The following is an 18,229-nucleotide window of genomic DNA, read 5'->3' on the forward strand; positions in this document are numbered from 1 at the left end:
TGGGAAGCTAAGAGGTCACAAGGCAGCACAAGCTTTTGAAAACCTCCTTTAATAATGTCCCCAAGGAAGATGTCTATTATTAATCCAAGCTTGCAGTCTCTATTTGGCAAGGTAAACAGGGAAGCTGCACGGTTCCTGGATTTAAGAGACCACATAAACCATGTGATGGGATGCGGAGCTTAAAGTGTGATGGGATTCGATGCTTTCTTACCTCTCAGCATAAGCAGGCTGCAAGATTTAGGAGTGAGGGGCTGGCATTAAGTATCTCAACACATTTCCTAATGGAAAGGAACAACCACAGGGAGAAATGCCTCCTATGATGCTCAGGAATTCATAAACGATGCATGTAGACAGAATGGTCATGGGAGGAAGCATCTGACAGGGTGAGGGAGGCCCAATTTCCGTGTGAGACTGATACTGTCTCAGTTTCCCATTTGGTCTGTTAGGTTGTTGGGAAAGCCAAAAACATTTTGGAAGAGCAAATACTGCTGGATAAAAATAAGAAGTTTTCCACGTGGGAATAAACATAAAGGAGAACGGAATACGGTGAGGGAGAGTGTGGTACAGAACGGCAGAGGAGAGCTTGGTTATAAAGAGCCGATTCCGACACTTCATCCACTTCTACCTTACCCAGCGCCCTGATCCGGTCACTCAAGCTCTCTGAACCTGTTTACGTTAGAGAGGGTGATGATAACAGACCTACCTCATAGGGATTTAAATGAGGCCTAATAAAGATTTCAAATCCTGGAAGAAACTAGCTCTTTGGAAAGGGTTAGATTCCTGGTTCCATTGTACAGGGCAAAATTTTTACCTTGTTTGTTGTTCATTAGATGATTAAATACATATGTACTCAAATATTTGTAAAGTTGTACAAGTAGAAAAATGGCCTCAGCTTCCTTTAAAGCCATTTTAAAATTTGAAATTAGTTACCTGAATTAAGTTGCTTCTATGACAAAACATAATCGAAATCAATGGTATGTTTTCGTCCAATATCCCAAATAAACATTTATAATATGAGCAATTTTAGAAGACACTATCCAAGGACTTAAACTGTAATATTATTTCTACGTCCCTATTTCTCCTGTAACCAAGCATCAGAGTCTAAAATATGAACTATTGTATATGATAATTTTAAAGGCTGGGTATTAAGTTATTATTCTACTGGTCTAATTTGGAGCAAAATTATCACAATGTTGTTCATCATCAATTGCCAGAAAATATTAAAGATTGAAAGCTAAAATTGTGTCTCTAAAAGTTTAGCCATTATTTGTGAGGTTCAATCTTGGTGGTCAACTTGATACACCTGAGAAGAAGAGACATCAGTTTAGGAATTTCCTCCAACAGGTTGCCCAGTGGGCATATGAGCAGAGTATATTCCTTATTGCCAATTGATGTAAGAGAGTCCAGCCCAGTGTCAGGGTACCATCCCTGAGTAGGTGGGCCTGGGCCCTTTAAGGAAGATAGCCAAGCAACCCAGGGAACAAGGCAGTGAATATCACTCCTCCTTTGTCTCTGCTACACTCCCTGCCTCCACAATCCTGCCTAGGCTTCCTTCAGTGATGGACTGTATCCTAATAGACAAAAACATTTCATCCCTAAATTGTTTTGGTCATGATGTTTATCACAGCAAGAAAAAACAAACTAGAACAGAAATGGGTACCAGGAATGTGGGGTACTGCTGTGATAGACCTCACCATATTTCATGGGAAGATTTTGGAGGTATTTAGAGCTCTGGTCTAGCAAAACCATTGGATGCTAAGAGCTTAGTGGGCTACTCCATGAGAGCTTGAAAGAAGAGTCCTTCGAGCAATGCAGACAACAGAGGCCTGGCTTGCGAAGTTTCAGAGCAAAGATTGAGACCCCTTCAAGATTCTATTATGACCATTCATGTGACATTTTGAATTAAGAATCACTGGATGTGAAACATTTGCTTTACGGGGACAAAAACACTGGTTAGCTGAAGCTAAGAGATCAGCTGTGATTAAAAAGAGACCATTTTTGCTGAGTTGAAGTAATTCCCTAGGGTCAGCACATACAAGCTCTGGTCCATAGAGGTCAAGTTACATATCAACCTGTAAGTTGAACTTTTCAATGTGTAAAAGTATCCTATGTGGTACTAGTTTTGAAGGTGTGAGGGGTCATGGAGAACAGCTGAGACTTGACACTATGAAAGGCCAGGAGAGGTCACTGGTGACGGTGCAGTGGAAAGCCCAGGATTAAGGACCTTCTCATAGAGAGAAACTGAGGCTTGGCACAATGTGGCAGTGCTGGAGTCCCTGAAAAGGCCAAGGGAGACCAGTGGTGGAAGTGCACCTCCAGTGGCTGAAGATGCCAGGACCATGGAATGATCACCAAGGACTCTTACGTGTGGTGTGGTGCCATCCCGAGCCTACGAGAGACAAGCTGTGTATGGTGGATGGCAGAGCTAGAGAAGTGGAACTGGCCAAGCTCTTGGACCCTAGAAGATCATGAACAAGTCACACATATCAGACATCGAGCATTTTACACTGTTGATTTTTGGTTTTGCTTTGGCCCTGGTTATTCCCGTATAGAATAAGAAAGTATGTACCTTATTGGGGATTTTATGAGTCCAAGTTAAGAGATTTGGGGATTTTTTAAAGTGACCCTGAACTTTTAAAATCTTGAACTTTTAATGTTTGTGGAACTTTTTAAAGTTGGACATTCTTACTGTGATAATTATGAGATCTTAAGGACAAAAAATGGTTATTCATTTGTGTGTCAAGTTGACAAGGGGTGGACTTGTGATAGCTAATCTTAGCTGTCACCTTAACACACCTGACAAGAGGAAACCTCAGTTGAGGAATCCTTCCATGGGTGGGCCTGTGGGCCTGTCTTCAGAGCATTTTCCTGATTACTAATGGATGTAGGAGAGCCAGCCTACTGTGGGTAGCACCATCCCTGGGCAGGTGGGCCTGGGCTGTATAAGAAATGTAGCCAAACAAGCCAGAGGCAGCAAGCCAGTCAGCAGCAGTCCTCCTTTTTCTCATCTTCAGTTCATGATGGACTAAAACCTGTGAGCTCAAATAAACCCTTTGCTTCCCAAGTTGGTTTTGCTCAGTGTTCTATCACAGCAAAGAAAAGCAAAATAGGACATTATGTTGATTGGTTTACTGAAATTATTCTGACTTCTTGCATGTGTCAAAATGAAAATGCACTTTGCTTAAACAAGAAAAAAGACCTGTATGATCAAAAAGACCTGCGAGGTGCACATTAGACCATCTAAACCCATCTGGGCTAAACCAGAGCACCACCTGTCTGGTGAGAATCAGTCAACCACAATCCAATCCGTATGCCTTTCCTTTGCCTTCTTCCTCTAGCTCTGTCCCCTCTCTGCCTCATCCTCTTCTCCATCCCTTCAACCTCACCCTTTCTCCACACTCCCACTAACTCTCCTCAGTTTTGGCCTTCGTCATGTCCCATTTTCTACATGTTGTTCATCTTCTTGCTTTCTTAAGTTGTGCATTCATTTGGAAATTTCTCACTTTCTGGCTGTTTTCTGTTTTTTATGTGTCAGACTGTTTGATCTTTTGATTTTGGATCATGCTGTCATCTACAAATGTGCTGGACCACCTTCATATCGTGAGATGCATGTGGCCTGTGGGCCACAGGTTGGACATGCCTGAATATCATTCACAATGTGAATTTCCCTCTGCATTTCTAAAATTCTATCTCACTCTAGATTCTATTTGATGCACGGTTCTATGATTTGTGTCTCTGTGATTCTATCTCACCCTTCATTTTCTTTGCTTGAATGTGGTCATGGAGGATGTTGCAGCACATATGTCTCTGTGTTTACCGTTTGGCTGTTCAGCCTTTTCCTGTTGATTCTTTCTCCCAGTACATGGAATAGAAGAAAAGATGGGAATGTCTAAATGCATTCTGGATAGTCTAATTGAGATACAAAATTTGGACTTTGCTTGGGCTGGATAAATTGTTCAGCAATTAAGAGCACTGGCTTCTCTTGTAGATGACCTGGGTTTGAGTCCCAGCATCCACATGGTGGCTAACAGCCATCCATAACTCTAGTTCCAAGGGAATCTGATGTCTTCTTCTGACCTCTGCAACCATAGAAATACTTGGGTGCACATTCGTGTAGGCAATACACTCATACACATAAAATAAAAATAATCAATAAAAAATTTTAAAAGGAGTCTGGGCTTGATTGTAAAAGAAGAAGAAGGAGAAGGAGAAGGAGAAGAAGAAGAAGAAGAAGAAGAAGAAGAAGAAGAAGAAGAGAAGAGAAAGAACAGAAAGGGGAAGAGGCAGAAGATGAGGAAGAAAAAGAAAGAAAAGAAGAAAAATAGCCTCACACTTTTGCTCTAAGCATCTAAAGACAGGGAAAGCCAAGAGATGGCATGGGAAACAGCAGCTTTGGTCAATAAAACCAGCCGTTGTAAACATCTAGTGATTTCTGAAAACAGCCTCACAAGGCTGGTTTGAGATCCTCATGCAAAGGATGTGTTCTACCACGGTACTGTGCTCTGCAAGAAAAGAATAACTGGACACACGTGCATACACACACATGCATACACACATACACAAGTAAGACAAAAAGCAAACTGCTGTGATAAATTCACTTATATATTTAGGCTCACACAAGCACATAAAAAGTTAAGGTGCAGAAAAACTTCACTATAAATAATGCTGTCTCATTCTAAATAAAGCCTTTGGGTGGCTAGGCATCTGACTTGCTTCAAGGAGTTATTGGATTTGGTAATTTTTAATAGCCATTTTTGCTCTTTCATCATATTACTTTTTCTCAGAGTATTTCATAAAGATACAAGTGGTTTATTCCCAGTGGATCCAGGGTACTCCAGCAGTAAAGGACATTACCAGGACACCCAGAAAATGTCCCCACAATAAGGGCTGAGAAGTACGACCAGAAACAGAAATGATGACACAAAAGCACACACATTCAAAATGATGCACACAAGTGCAAAGGGCCACAGGAAGTCACAGCAGAGAGCTAAGCGAATTGCGCTTCCCACCTTTGATTCTCAGCAATAACTGTCCACCAGCTCAACTTCCAACACACTGGGAATTGTTACTGAATTATTCAGCATTAACACAATTAGTTCAGCCAACTGGAGGGTTCAAGCATTTTGTCTTCTTTTAGTTCCTGTCTGTGTGTATAGGGTTTTATTTTTCATTCCTCTCAACCATTCGACTTTACTTTCTGCTGTTCTGGCAATTCCCACTTTAAGAGAAACCCAGAAAATTGCGCACTTCTGGCCAAAGATTTCAGTGAACTGACTTAATGCCTCAGCTATGGAGTAGCTAAGAACTGCACCAGGCTCAGGCAAACCATTTCACTCTCGTCACTGAAATGACAGAGAGCAGCTGCAGTACAAAGTCTTAACTTTTCTCTCTGTACAATGAGGAGCAATAACCATATATAAACATATTTAAAGGAACTAGAAAGATATCTGAAATTGCAAGGAAAATGTTTTCCTGCTAATCTTTTCTCCACATCATCAGTGATTATCTGTACCTATTTCATACAAGTGTGAAACAGATTAATGAATTCAGATTCCATGTAGATTATAATCATTGGTGACATGTGTATACATGTGGTCCTTTAGAATCATGTGTGGGGTGTGTGTGTGCATGCGTTCATGTATGAGAGCAGTTATGTGCATGCTACAGCTCACCTGCTGAGGTCAGAGGGCAATCTCGGGTTCTTGTCCTCCTTCCCACCTTGCTTGAAACAAGGTTTTTTATTGTTTGCCGCTATCATTATCAAGGTAGCTGGCCTGTGAGGTTCAACAGATTTTCCTTTGTCTGTCTTACATCTCCCCAAAGGAGTGCTGAGATTAGCCTTGCACCACCACTATATCTGGCTGGTCTCTGGGGACCCAAACTCAAGTTCTCAACACTTGTGTGACAAGCACTTTATTCATTAAGCCATCCACCTAGCCCCTATATATGGGTTTGGGGGTTTTGTTTTGATTTTGAAACAAGGAACTCCCTATGTAGCCCTGACTGGTCTTAAACTCAAACTTTTGCCTAAGCTTCCCTAGTCCTGGGATTTTAGGTATGTTCTGTCATGTCTGACTTACTACAGATATTGGGCTATTCCTCCTACAAATAGAAAACTGACCACAAACCACTGTGAACATAAGACCAGTCATTCCTGGGCCCAGCTTGTAGCAGTGACATCACCCAGTAAATAAATTAGTTAACCAAAAGCACAAATTTCTCACTCAAAGGATATACACATACTCTATCTCTTACTGAAAAAGCATATACAGATGCAAAGAAATATGTGTAGAAGCTTTGTAACTAGATAAACATCACTAATGTGTGGTGATCTCTTATTAACCATTTTACATTCTATCACAAGATCACACCTTAGTATTAACTGTGGGTCTCACTTTAGTCATCTGTAAATTGGAGTTTCACCCTAGAACATTAAGAACCTACCATTTAGAATTCAAGGACATAAAGTTACCATGGTTACAAGCACAAATTTTATAATGCCCTGCCCCAATTTGGCTCCTGTTTTATCACTCACTCGCTGTTTGTCTAACTTGTGCCTTCCAGTGTATAGAATGCTTCCCTTCAGCAACTCCTGACATGGTAATGGGTAATGGTACCTTTATCATGATTTTGCTGTGATATTTGACCAGGGAGCTCTATAAAATGCCATAGAGTTAAGCCCTCAGTAGCAACTACTTGGTTGTGTTGGTACTTAAAAAACTGCTTTTGCTTCTTCACTTAATGTCCCTGGATAATGCCATGGCATTCATAGTCTTCACCATAATATTCACAGCAAAAACCATCTGTGCAACACAGCTGGGCATTTTTCTTCAGGATTAGAGAGCAATAGAAATATGCATCCAGTGTTTTATTCCCTGCTGTTTCCCAGTATTCCCAGGCCTTCTGAGCAGACTCATTTGGATTCTGCTGTTGTCTCCACTGAAGCCCAGTGACATTTGATACTTTGTCGATTTCAGAGCACATCTGCAGTACTGTGGTAAATACAGATAGAAAACGAAGACATCCAAGGCTCTGACCAGGATCAAGCAGCACCAACTACAGAGCTGAGGTAGATGCAGAATACTAGTTCTTTCCTTATCCAGCTCCTGCAAGCCCAGTGTCAAAGGAAGGAGTCCTACAAGTCAGCTGATAGTATAGCCTACAGTGGCCAGCACCAACCACATTGATTCAATTGTGATAAGTAGCCCTGTGTTCTTCAGCTGTCTCCTGAGTTTTTTTGAAACACCAGTCCAATGACCATTTTCTTTCATTAGTTGAGTGATAAGACTCAGCCTGGACAGCAAGAGCAAAAGTAAATGAATAAATTAATTAATGCATAAAATGATACTAAAATAATGGTTCAGGCTATTCTGGGGCTGATTGAATATTGATCCATTTACTGAGAACTATATATTTTACTTGGTTTCGATATTCAAATATATTAATAAGTTATTTGTAGCTAAATGTATTTAAATACTTAATAATGTAATATGATGAAAGTGATAATCATAATACTTCGATGTGCACAAGAATTACCTGGAGATATGGTTAAAATGCAAGTCTGAGTCAGTAAGTCAGGACATGTAAGTCCTAAAAGAGGCTTGGCAGCTATGAGTGGCTCCCAGGCATGTCCACTGCTGGTTGTCTACAGACCTCGTGCAGAGCACTAAGAACATAGTCTATCATGGTTTTCCTCCAAGTTATAGCATGTAAAAGGATTCTTAAATATTTTGAGACCTGAGGAGAGAGAGCCAGTTCTCATCAGAGGACATCGCACACCTGAACATCCACATCTTTGAATGTTGGCAAGCTTGCCTTTGTTTCAAAATATTTACAGGCTGGAGAAATGGCTCAGGGTTAAGAGAACTTTCAGCTCCTTCAGAGGACCCAGGTTTGGTTGCCAGCATGCATGTCATGAGACTCTGAACAGTCCTGTAACTCCAGCTCCAGAAGAATCCAGTGCCTCTGATTTCTGTGGGCACCTGGATTCACATGCATGTACCCACACACAGACATTCAGACACATACATCATTAAAAATAAAATCTTTTAAATTTTAAAGAGACAGAGACAGGGAGATAGAAAACTAAACTATGATGGAGGTAAAGGATGGAATTTAAATTGAATACAATGGAAATGATACGTGAAAATTAAATTTACTGTACAATATGCAAAATACAACCATGTAAGAAACATGCATAGGCAGGTAAAATAAGATGTTGCAAATACTCTAGCACACTTTCCTTTTTTGAACAGCCTAATTCTATAACAATCTTCTCAAGGTAATTTTTATTGTTTTCTTTGAGGTTAGGAATAACATGTAAACTGACTGTACTGCCTGAAGACTTATAAGGTAATTTCCCACTTAGAGACTGTATATAAAGCCTTTTTAAAAAAAAATCTCTGCTTAATATAGTTGGTCTGTTCAAGGTAATGGAAGTCATTTAACATGTATTCCACAGTGCGGCAAGATTGGATGTTCCTTCTTCCTCGTTGCATAAAATGATTAAATATGTTTAACAATGTAATTGATTAATTGATGAGATTCACTAGTCAAGTGTTTAAAACACGTGTAGTTTTCGTTTAAGATTTTATTTCTAAAATAAATTTCACTGAAATAAAATTTCCAAATATTTATTTTTAGTAGATGGCATTTGAGTTTTTAAAAATTGAGCTGAATAATATTATCATATATTTTCAGTAATCTTAAGGTTTATAATTTAAAAACATACTATGAAAATAAAATGCAGAAATTTATTTTATAAATAAACTTACAACCTAGCCATACCCACCGGAAAAAAGATTGATTATATCAGTGTATTTCCTTGCAAATCCTTCTTGGCTGCCTAGAGGTATAGTGATGAATCTGAATCAATGTCAGGAATTAATTTCTCATTTTGTTTAAAGGTTGACTACTTGGATGCCATTTATTCATTACATGTAATTGCATACTTGGAGTTTTTAAGATTTTATATTGTTTTCAATTAGAGAAATATTTATTTAAAAAAACAGTGAATAGTGGTTCCAGATTTGAATAGCATTCTCCTTTAATTACTGCAAAAGATTAAGAGCACTGGCAAGGTAGGTCTTCATCAGGGGTAATTACAGAAGATCACAGCAGAAGAATGAAACGTATTGAGTGGGTTAGCTGGGTGGTGATACCAGTTTATCACGTTGGTGTTAGACACATATGTATTCCATATTTGAATGAATAAATTTTTCATGTGCATACATATATCTTAACATTAGTAGGCATGTCAGGCATTTTGTATGACACGTACATTTTGTAATAATCTATGCTCATTTCATTCCTCATTTCTGATAATTGTGATAATGCTACAACGTTTTAAAGTTAGCCATCTTGAATTTTCAATAGTTTCATGCCACCTGTCAAGTAAATACACTTTCTACTTAGTACTTAAGTTTTCCCAATGCATCTTTATGAAGTTTACTTCCACCATGATACAACAATATGAATCAGTTATTTATTACATTTGATGACCTTTTGCTCCTTATTCATAAAATAAGATTCTTTAGGCCAGTTCTTTCTCCTATAAGTATATGATTGGTATCCTTTTGTTTCAATTAGAAAAAAATCTAAATCAACAAAGTGGCTCTCAAAGAGCTGACAACTGTGAGAATCTCTTTCTAAGAAATCTGATTGAGTTTATTTCTCATTGTATCTAGAGAGATAAACATGAATTATCCTCTCTGGTTTACCTAGTTACTTTTTGTGAGGATGTGAGAAGTAATTTACTTGCTTTGATTTTAGTATTAGGATTTTACACATGTATCACTCTCCTATTTCCTGTTACAGTTCATTTGGAGTATTTCTATAAATACAATGTACAATTTTTATTTTTTATTTATTTATTTTTTGGTCTTTTTGAGACAGGATCTCCCTATAGCCCCAGCTCACCTGGAACTCACTATGTAGACCAGGCTGGTCTTGAGCTCAGAGAAATGCCTCTGTCTCCAGAGTCCTGGAATTAAAGGCATGCGCCACCACACCCAGCTCAATGTACAATTTTAAAAATGTGTGGGGAAATGCAGTTAATGTTTCCCTGTCTTCTATCAAGCTTCTCAAAATTATTCAACTTAAAGAAGAATCTATATGCACATCTTTTGTATATACCTGAAAGGACAAAGATCACACTGATAGAGGCAAAAAAATTCTGCACAAGCACAACGAAAGGCAGAAAACAGAAAGCCCAGGTTTGATTCCCAATACCCATTTGCCACACAAATATAAACAATACAGAAGTGCCCAAGTATTTAGGCAATATAATACTCATACTTATAGGAAAAAACTGCAAACCTGGATAATGCTCTGAAAAATATTAAATTTTATATCACCCTGTTTCTTCTTGGTAATGCAACAGATGGGGTGAGGGTGTTAGGTTTCCAGAATAAGGACTAGAAGACAACTTTGGATTTCACTCATGCACATGTGCATATGCATCAGTGTGCTTGTGTGCAAGCATGTAGCTATGCAAGTGTATCTATGTATGTGTGAGCACATGTGTTTGTGTTTAAGTCCTCTGTGGATGTTGATGGGTGATAGCATGCTCTATAGGTACTTTAGCATCAAAGATTTCCAACTGTCTGAACCTGCCTGTTATTTGCAACTCAGGACATCGAGCATTTGTTGTTTGACCAGACTGTGATACACAATGCTGACTTGTATTTTGCCAAATTATTGGTGCACACAGCTCTATCTGAGGAGGCAGAAGCTTCACGGAACTGACAGTGACTTGTTCTCACAAGGCCAAAGATACAATTTGGCTGTGGCTGCATTGCCCAGTGTTCTTAACATGCAAAAGGCTAGCAAAAATAATGGCATGTCAAGTGCAATTTTCTTACCAGCCGCTGACACCGTAAACTGTTATATAGTGTAATTATTTGGCATCCTGTGTCCTTCTTACTAAGTACCACCAGAATGACTGCCAAGTTACAGGGAAGAGGGAAGGTTAGAAGGTCAAATTTAAAGAGAGAAAATGAGTCAGTACCTTGGAGGAAGAGGATTATAAATAGACGCGGCATCACCAGTGAGCGAGTTACATCCAAAAAAGGAACGACTGAGAAGCACAGGTAGGAGGGAAATAGGAGAGAAAGTGGAGGAGTTTATGTAACAGACAGGATTCAGGATAGAATAACTCTGACCACCTGGACAACAAGCCACTTTTTTTTTTCTCTCCAAAATAAAACAAAATGAAAAACTCAGAATCACAGGCTCCTTAGAACAGGAGCTGAAGCAACACAAGTTGAAAACCAACAAACATTGTATTCTCCTCTCCCATAAGTACTTGGGTCTGAAGCATGCGATATCCTCTTCTACCATGTAATTATGAGTGAGGTGACTGTGGCTGAGCAGATGTGTGAGTGTGGGGCAGAACTGGAAAGCTGCTTGATTTCCCAGAGATTCTTGTCTGACTCTCCACCTTGATATAAAGAGCCCTGTCCTAAGTCTCTCCTTTGTAGAGCAATGAACTGAAAGTACATGCCCCCTCAAAGAACTCAAACATTTTAGGGGGTGCAGTAACTCACACATCTAATACCAGTGCTCAGGCAGTTGAAATAAGGAAACCGCTGAATTCAAAACCTAAGTTACATAGTGAGTACCAATCAGCCTGAACTACAGTATGAGACTGTCTTAAAATAAACAAAAGATAATAAATAAATAAATAAATAAAAAACAAATAGATAAATAAGGGAGGGGGAGGGGAGGAGTGAAAGAAAGGAAGAAATATTACTTTGCAGTAACAAAGCAAGGCCATTGGGAAGTAGCTGAGTCATGAGTATAGAGTCCTGAGGAATGATGAATGGGATTACCAACCTTTTTTAAAAGTCACCTCAGAACTCTCTTGTCCTATTTTGGCCTGTCAAGTGTACCATGAACATAGGAGTCTGTATCTTAGAGACAGCCGTTATTAGAACCCAACTTTGTTGGCATCGTGATCTCAGGCTTTCAGTCTCCAGCACTATGGGAAATAAATCTCTGTTGTTCATAAACCATCTACGTATATTAATGTGTTACGGCATCCTGAGTGAAGGCATTCACCTTGACCTTCTCTCTACTCTGTAAATAACTTTGCGCAACCATGCTGTATCACAAATACTTTCTCTTCATCCTGCATCCTATTCCACCTGATTAAGGTGTCTCAGCTCACAGTTATTTCCTTAGGGAGCATCCCATGTGTCTATAGAATAAGAGCATCCTCAGGGCTGGTGAGATGGCTCAGTGGTTAAGAACACTTGCTGTTCTTCCACAGGACCCAGGTTTGATTCCCAATATCCATATGGTGGCTAACAACTGTCAGTAACTCCAGTTTCAAGGGATCCAACACCCATTTCTGGTCTCTGTGGGCATTACAGGCATATGGTATATTTACATATATGCAGGCAAAGCATTCAATCACATAAAATAAAAAAAAAATAAATAAATAATTTTTTTTTTGTCTTTTTGAAGCAAGGTCTCCCTGTAGCCCCAGCTCTCCTGGAACTCACTATGTAGACCAGGCTGGCCTTGAGCTCACAGAGATCCACCTGCCTCTGCCTTCCAAGTGCTAGGACTACAGGCATGTGTCACCACGCCCAGCCAATAAAATATTTTTTAAAGCGTAAGAGCATCCTCCGTGCTTCAACACAACGATGTTCCTTCACTTCAAAGTGTAACATGACATTTTAAGAGCTATTTGTTGTAATCTGTCTCCTCCTGGAACCCCATTAGTTCCATGACAGAGGACATAGGTATGTGTTTGCTCAATGCTGAGAGTCCATTGGCAATGGACTATTTAGCTGACATAGTGGATATTAGATGTTCAATAAATAGCTATGGGATGTCCCTATTCATTGCTTTTCTTACTGTAGAAGGCTTTCATGACAACGCCAAGCTGTCTGCTAGAAAGTGTGTATGCACATTGGACCACAGAGACAACTTTTTTTGTCTCGGTTGCAAGATTTATCAAAAAGCACTGTGGATTTTCTGACATGGAACACTCAGTATTTACGTGCTCATGAACTGGCTCCGTGAAACCTTGCTACATAGAGAACTGGAGAGGGGAGTAGAGTCTGCCTGGATGGTATTTTCCTATTAGAAATTCAAAGACACAATTTTCTAGTCTAGTGTGTGCTAAAAGTAGAGTCAAAAGTCTGAAATGTGTTTCACTTTTCACTGGTAAGCACCCTGGTCTCCACAGTGGTGATCCTGCAACTTCTGTGAAAGACAGATCTTCAGAACCTTAAAAAGACTTTAAAAATCAAACCTAGATACAGTTCCTTAACTCCCCATCTGATCTAGAGATATGAGAGAATATGAAAGCATTTTATTGACTTCTTTATTGAAAATGCCATTTGTATTAAATCTAACTAAATTTATAGGACATCTCCAGCTCCTTCATTATTTAGGTGAGCTGCCACTAATGCATTCATGCAAAGTTTTTATTGAGTGTAGGCACTGGTCCAGGTTCTGGGAATTTTTTTTATTATAGAAAATGGACACAAAGAAACTTTTTCTTTGAGAAACTTACATCTAACAGATGGCAAGTCGAAAACATAATATTAGGTGATGATCATTTATGAAGGAGAAAAAAATATATACCAAAGACCAAGGGCAGGAAATATTGGAGGAAAAGCAAGCACATTTCTGCCAGAATGGACAGGGATGTATGCTCTAAGAATGGCTTTCCACTTCACACTGAGGCAAGAGGAAATTGTTGCTTATGACCAAGGAAATTCTCAGCCATCTCTTTCTAGTCCCATGACTTCACCTTAGGTATAGCCAACTCTGCAACCCATGGGACACAGGTGCCCAAGGATAGCTATGAATGTTACACAACACAAAATTGCAAACTTACTTAAAATATTATGAAATATTTTTGTGACTTATTTTTGTAACTCAATGTGGAGTTCTCATTTATGGACTCTGAAGATGGCAATGTGGTGTCACAATGTCAAAGAGTCAGATACCTATTACCTAACTTTAAAAAGTCCATTCCTGCTGTATACTGCAACACCAGGCTGAGAACCAGGCACCCTGTTCCGTCTCCTCCATTCTGTTCCTAATGAACCTGAACCACTGAAAGGGCCTTCTTTTAGCTCCCACAGTGTTGTACTCACTCAGAGAGGTAATTATCAGCATTTTTTTCCAACATTCCTACTGCAACCATGCACAACACACACAATTAAGAATAAGGATTAAAACTACAATTGCTATATGCCAAACACTATGCATCTACCATTTTGTTCACTCTTAAATACTCTTATTTGCATAATCCTTGAAAAGCTTTAGTAACTTTCCTAGGCTTAGCATCCAACAAATAGCAAAGTCAGTATTCAAAGCACCAGAGAGTCCATCTTTCTCTACATCCAGCTGTCAGTAACATGTAAAAACAGAGCCTGGATAATAGAAAGATGTATGCACAGTTCTAAAGAGTCAATCACTCAAAGCTAGCTCTGCCCTTGAGCTTGAACTCAATCCACTAGGCCTGTAGTCCTCACCATGGTGGCTTGCAAGAGGGCCTTTTAAAGAGCAGATATGTTCATAAGCAACTAATGCTTCTCAGCTGGTTCCTGAGAAGAAGCTCTGAAATGAAGTGGTTTAAAGAGTCAGATGTGGAAGAGTGTACATAAAGATAAAACATCGTAAAACACCAGGTAGCACCCTGATGCAGATCATCATCTGTGACTCATAATCTGAAACAGTCACCCAAAATGTATTTTTAGTTTTACAAAAGTCCAAGAGCATCAAAATTAAGGCTGTCCTACTTCCAAAGCAATTCTCTTTAAGGGGAAATAAATGTGATTGAAAATATTTGCAGAAAAGTGCCTCAAAAATAAAGTTAATTGTGATTTACCATTGTTTGAGAATCAGTCACAATATATTGAGCAGGAACAAGAGCTAACTCATATGCAGTGTCTGTTGCTGACACTATGCGCATTCTGGTCATTTCAAAGTCCTGGCTTCACCTGGATTTCTAGCATTCAGAGAAGCTGGAATGTCTCAAGCATTCCTAAGTCCCAAGGGGATGCTGCATGCCTCGCTGTTTGCTTCTGTTGCTATTACTTTTAGGAAAGAGGTGGAATCAGCCATCATATTCTGAATCCAAAACAAACTTTGCTTTAATTACTTTTTCTATTCAGATTAAAAATGGAATGCTCTTCTGGGTCAACATATTCAATTATTTACATTATGCAGAACACGTCCAGGGTGAAACACCTGCATAACGAGGTAACTAAGAGAAGCAGGAAGGAAGCATCCATCCGTTAAACTATATATGCATGTATCGCCAAAATTTCATATGGGATGAAAATGACTTGCCTTGGAGCTGCTTAAAGGATATTTGAATATCGAGAAGGAGGAATATACGGGTTTTGCATCCTAAGCTCAATAACCCAAGTGCAAATTATAAACTCCAGGTACCTAGCTACTAATGTGCAATGTAGTATGATGGTAGAAATTATGGTCTTGGGAATCTCGAACAGGATTTAAGCCTAGGTAAAGCATTTGCTAGCTCTGTGATCATTGGACAGTTTATTAATTTAACTCAGTTTCAGTTTTTGCATCTACAGAAATGATAAAGCTAATCGAAGCCAGTGGGGCTAGATGGGTTTCCAAATTCAGAACTTCTCCCATATTAAAATACATAATCTATACAGTAAGTAATATCCTCAACAAGGTCTGAGGCAGCACCCTGTAATCAACTACATTAACATTTCTGCAGTGAAATACATGAACAGTCACAGTAATGGGATACATTCTGACTATAAATAGTCACAAGTCACTTCTCTATCTGAGTTTCTATTAAGCATACAAAAATTCTTTCACAGATTTTTTTATTCTGGCTTTATGAAAAAGAAATTATGAATTATACTGTTTCATCACATATATAGGCATTTGTATATTATAAATTTATGCACATACATGTATATGTACACAATCATTTATATACATATAATCATATACATACATAACGGTTTTCACTTAAGTTCAAGTAGGTTTACGTCAACAAAGTACTTTTTTGATAGTAGTTAATAAATAATAAGCACTCAATATTGTCCAGAATGTGAATTCTTTGAAGGCAAGATCACCATTTTGTTGGGCTATGCCCATGTGCCTAAATGGAGTGTCAGGTATGGTACCTAGGAAGGGTGCCATAAAGATCAATGTACTGATTCCTGGTATCTGCACACAACCTCTGTCTTCATCTACAGATCAACATTTTAATCATATGAAATGAGAAAAAAAAAATGACCCTTGGGGAGGATCAAGTTTTTCTGCCACACAACAGGACAGAAGAGTAATGAAATCAGAAATACCTTGGGAGGGACAAGGAATTATGCCTAGAAGATCAGTATTTAATTCCCCTCCTATTTTACTTTTAAGTTACTGTACTTGTTAATGAATAACAGTAGCATGGCTCATTTCAGGATCTTGTTTATCAGGCTTTGCTGGGTTCATTATTGAAACTTTTTTTTTTTCTTTTTGAGGTGGGTTCTCAGGCATCTCAAGTAGAAGAGAATGGCCTGGAATTCCTGTTTCTCCTGTCCACCTTCTGAATGATCAATAGGCATGCACCACCACACCTGTTTATGTAGTGCTGGGGATCGAACCCAAGGTTTCTTGCATGCTAGGCAGGCACTTTGCCAATTGTACTACATCCTTAGCTAGTCATTATAATTCTAATTCTGAGAATAATGTACCTCAAAAATGATCAGAAACTTATGAACAATTCTGAGGAATAAACATGTACAGACTTTGATGTCCCAAAGTTCAGTTCTGGAAAGCAGGGAGCCCATGTCTATATGAGTAACTTGTAACAATAACATAATAAATATAAATTCAGTCTAACACACACAGTTGAACACATGTAGATTCTACTGATCTTAAATTTTCATTCTGTACATTTGAGTCGACCTGGCAGTGAATGAACTAATTTCCTGTGAAGTATATCAAACTATAGTACAAAGCCCTATAGCGCATCCACATTAAGAAAAACAGACTTTGCTCTTCCTAAAGACTGAAATAGCCATCTGTGAAACAAAGTTAAAATCTATCTGCAGTTAGAGATTCCTGACCTTAAAATAAAAGGAAACAAAATAATATATTTTAACAGTTGAAGCTGTAGGAATTTGAACTGAGCAAAAAATGCATGTATCTTCTAAGTACTAGTCCAAGTATTAGAATCTAGAGCAAAGCTTTGACAATAAATGAATGTGGAAGGCAAGTGCTCTTGTGACATCAGACAAGTGTCCTGTTGTCTCTGTAACGGGTGAAGGCGGAGGGGGAGAAAGTTCCTAAAGGATTTTTCATATTCCCAAAGAAACCAACAGGTTAACTCACTAACCATCTGGTCTAAAGGATTTACAGTTAAGTGTGACAACAAACTGTCAGGAGACTGAAATTACACATTTAAAGACCAGGAACAGACCCTGAAATTGCGAGCTTAAAAACGAAGCTTACCCGGCCAACGAGAATGGGTTCAGGTCCAGAAAATTCTTCCAGGACAAACATTTGATTCCAAACCCAGCCTCTTTTGGAGCGATTCAAAATCCGCCGCTCTTCACTCAGCCTGTTTAGTTCCAAAGAGGATCCACTGGTGAAAACGTGCGGCTGATTCATCGGAGCCATGTAAACGTAAGTGGGGATGGTAATCCATAATATTATTAATGGAGTCCAGCGGTTCACGAACATCTCCGCTAGCCGTTCCGGCATGGTCCCACCAGTTAAGCAAATCACCGCGAAAATGAGACAATTATTTTTTTTGCCTGGGGTCTGCAGCCATCCAATTCATCATGCAGTGCAGAGCGTTTATTTACAGCTCGGCCACGTGTTCAGAGCAACGGGAAACAGACATGTTTAAGCAGCTTTTCTAAGACCACGATCCTGGACTTTCCTTTTCATTGAAATTTCCTGCAAAAACAGAAAAAAAAAAAAAAAAAAAAAAAAATCTCGGAATAAACTTGACCAAAGACATTAAAGAGCTCTACAATGAAAATTTTAAATCCTTAAAGAAAGAGATTGAGGAAGACATCAGAAGATGGAAGGACCTCCCATGCTCTTGGATTGGAAGAATTAATATTGTGAAAAAGACCATAGTATGATTTTATGCATAATATTTGCCACTTTTGAGAGAGAGAACATACATACCACATACATACCACACACACACACACACACACACACACACACACACACACACCTTTCACTGTTCAGTGCTAAAATGTGGCTA

At 38.9% G+C, this 18,229-nt stretch overlaps 1 protein-coding gene across 7 annotated transcripts in view; it reads right to left on the reverse strand.

Annotated features, from left to right (window-relative positions):
• Positions 1-18,229, reverse strand: part of Cdh8 (cadherin 8) — a 380,999-nt gene that overhangs the window by 347,235 nt on the left and 15,535 nt on the right. For all 7 annotated transcript variants that reach the window (XM_008834248.3, XM_029564091.1, XM_017798462.1 and 4 more), the window contains exon 2: positions 17,461-17,910. In XM_008834248.3, the coding sequence (XP_008832470.1) occupies positions 17,461-17,712 (252 nt within the window). In that variant the 5' untranslated portion in view covers positions 17,713-17,910. The remainder of the gene's footprint in view (positions 1-17,460; positions 17,911-18,229) is intronic.

This window comes from Nannospalax galili, unplaced genomic scaffold, assembly GCF_000622305.1.
Source record: "Nannospalax galili isolate Female #2095 unplaced genomic scaffold, S.galili_v1.0 scaffold716, whole genome shotgun sequence".
Classification (NCBI taxonomy): Eukaryota; Metazoa; Chordata; class Mammalia; order Rodentia; family Spalacidae; genus Nannospalax; species Nannospalax galili.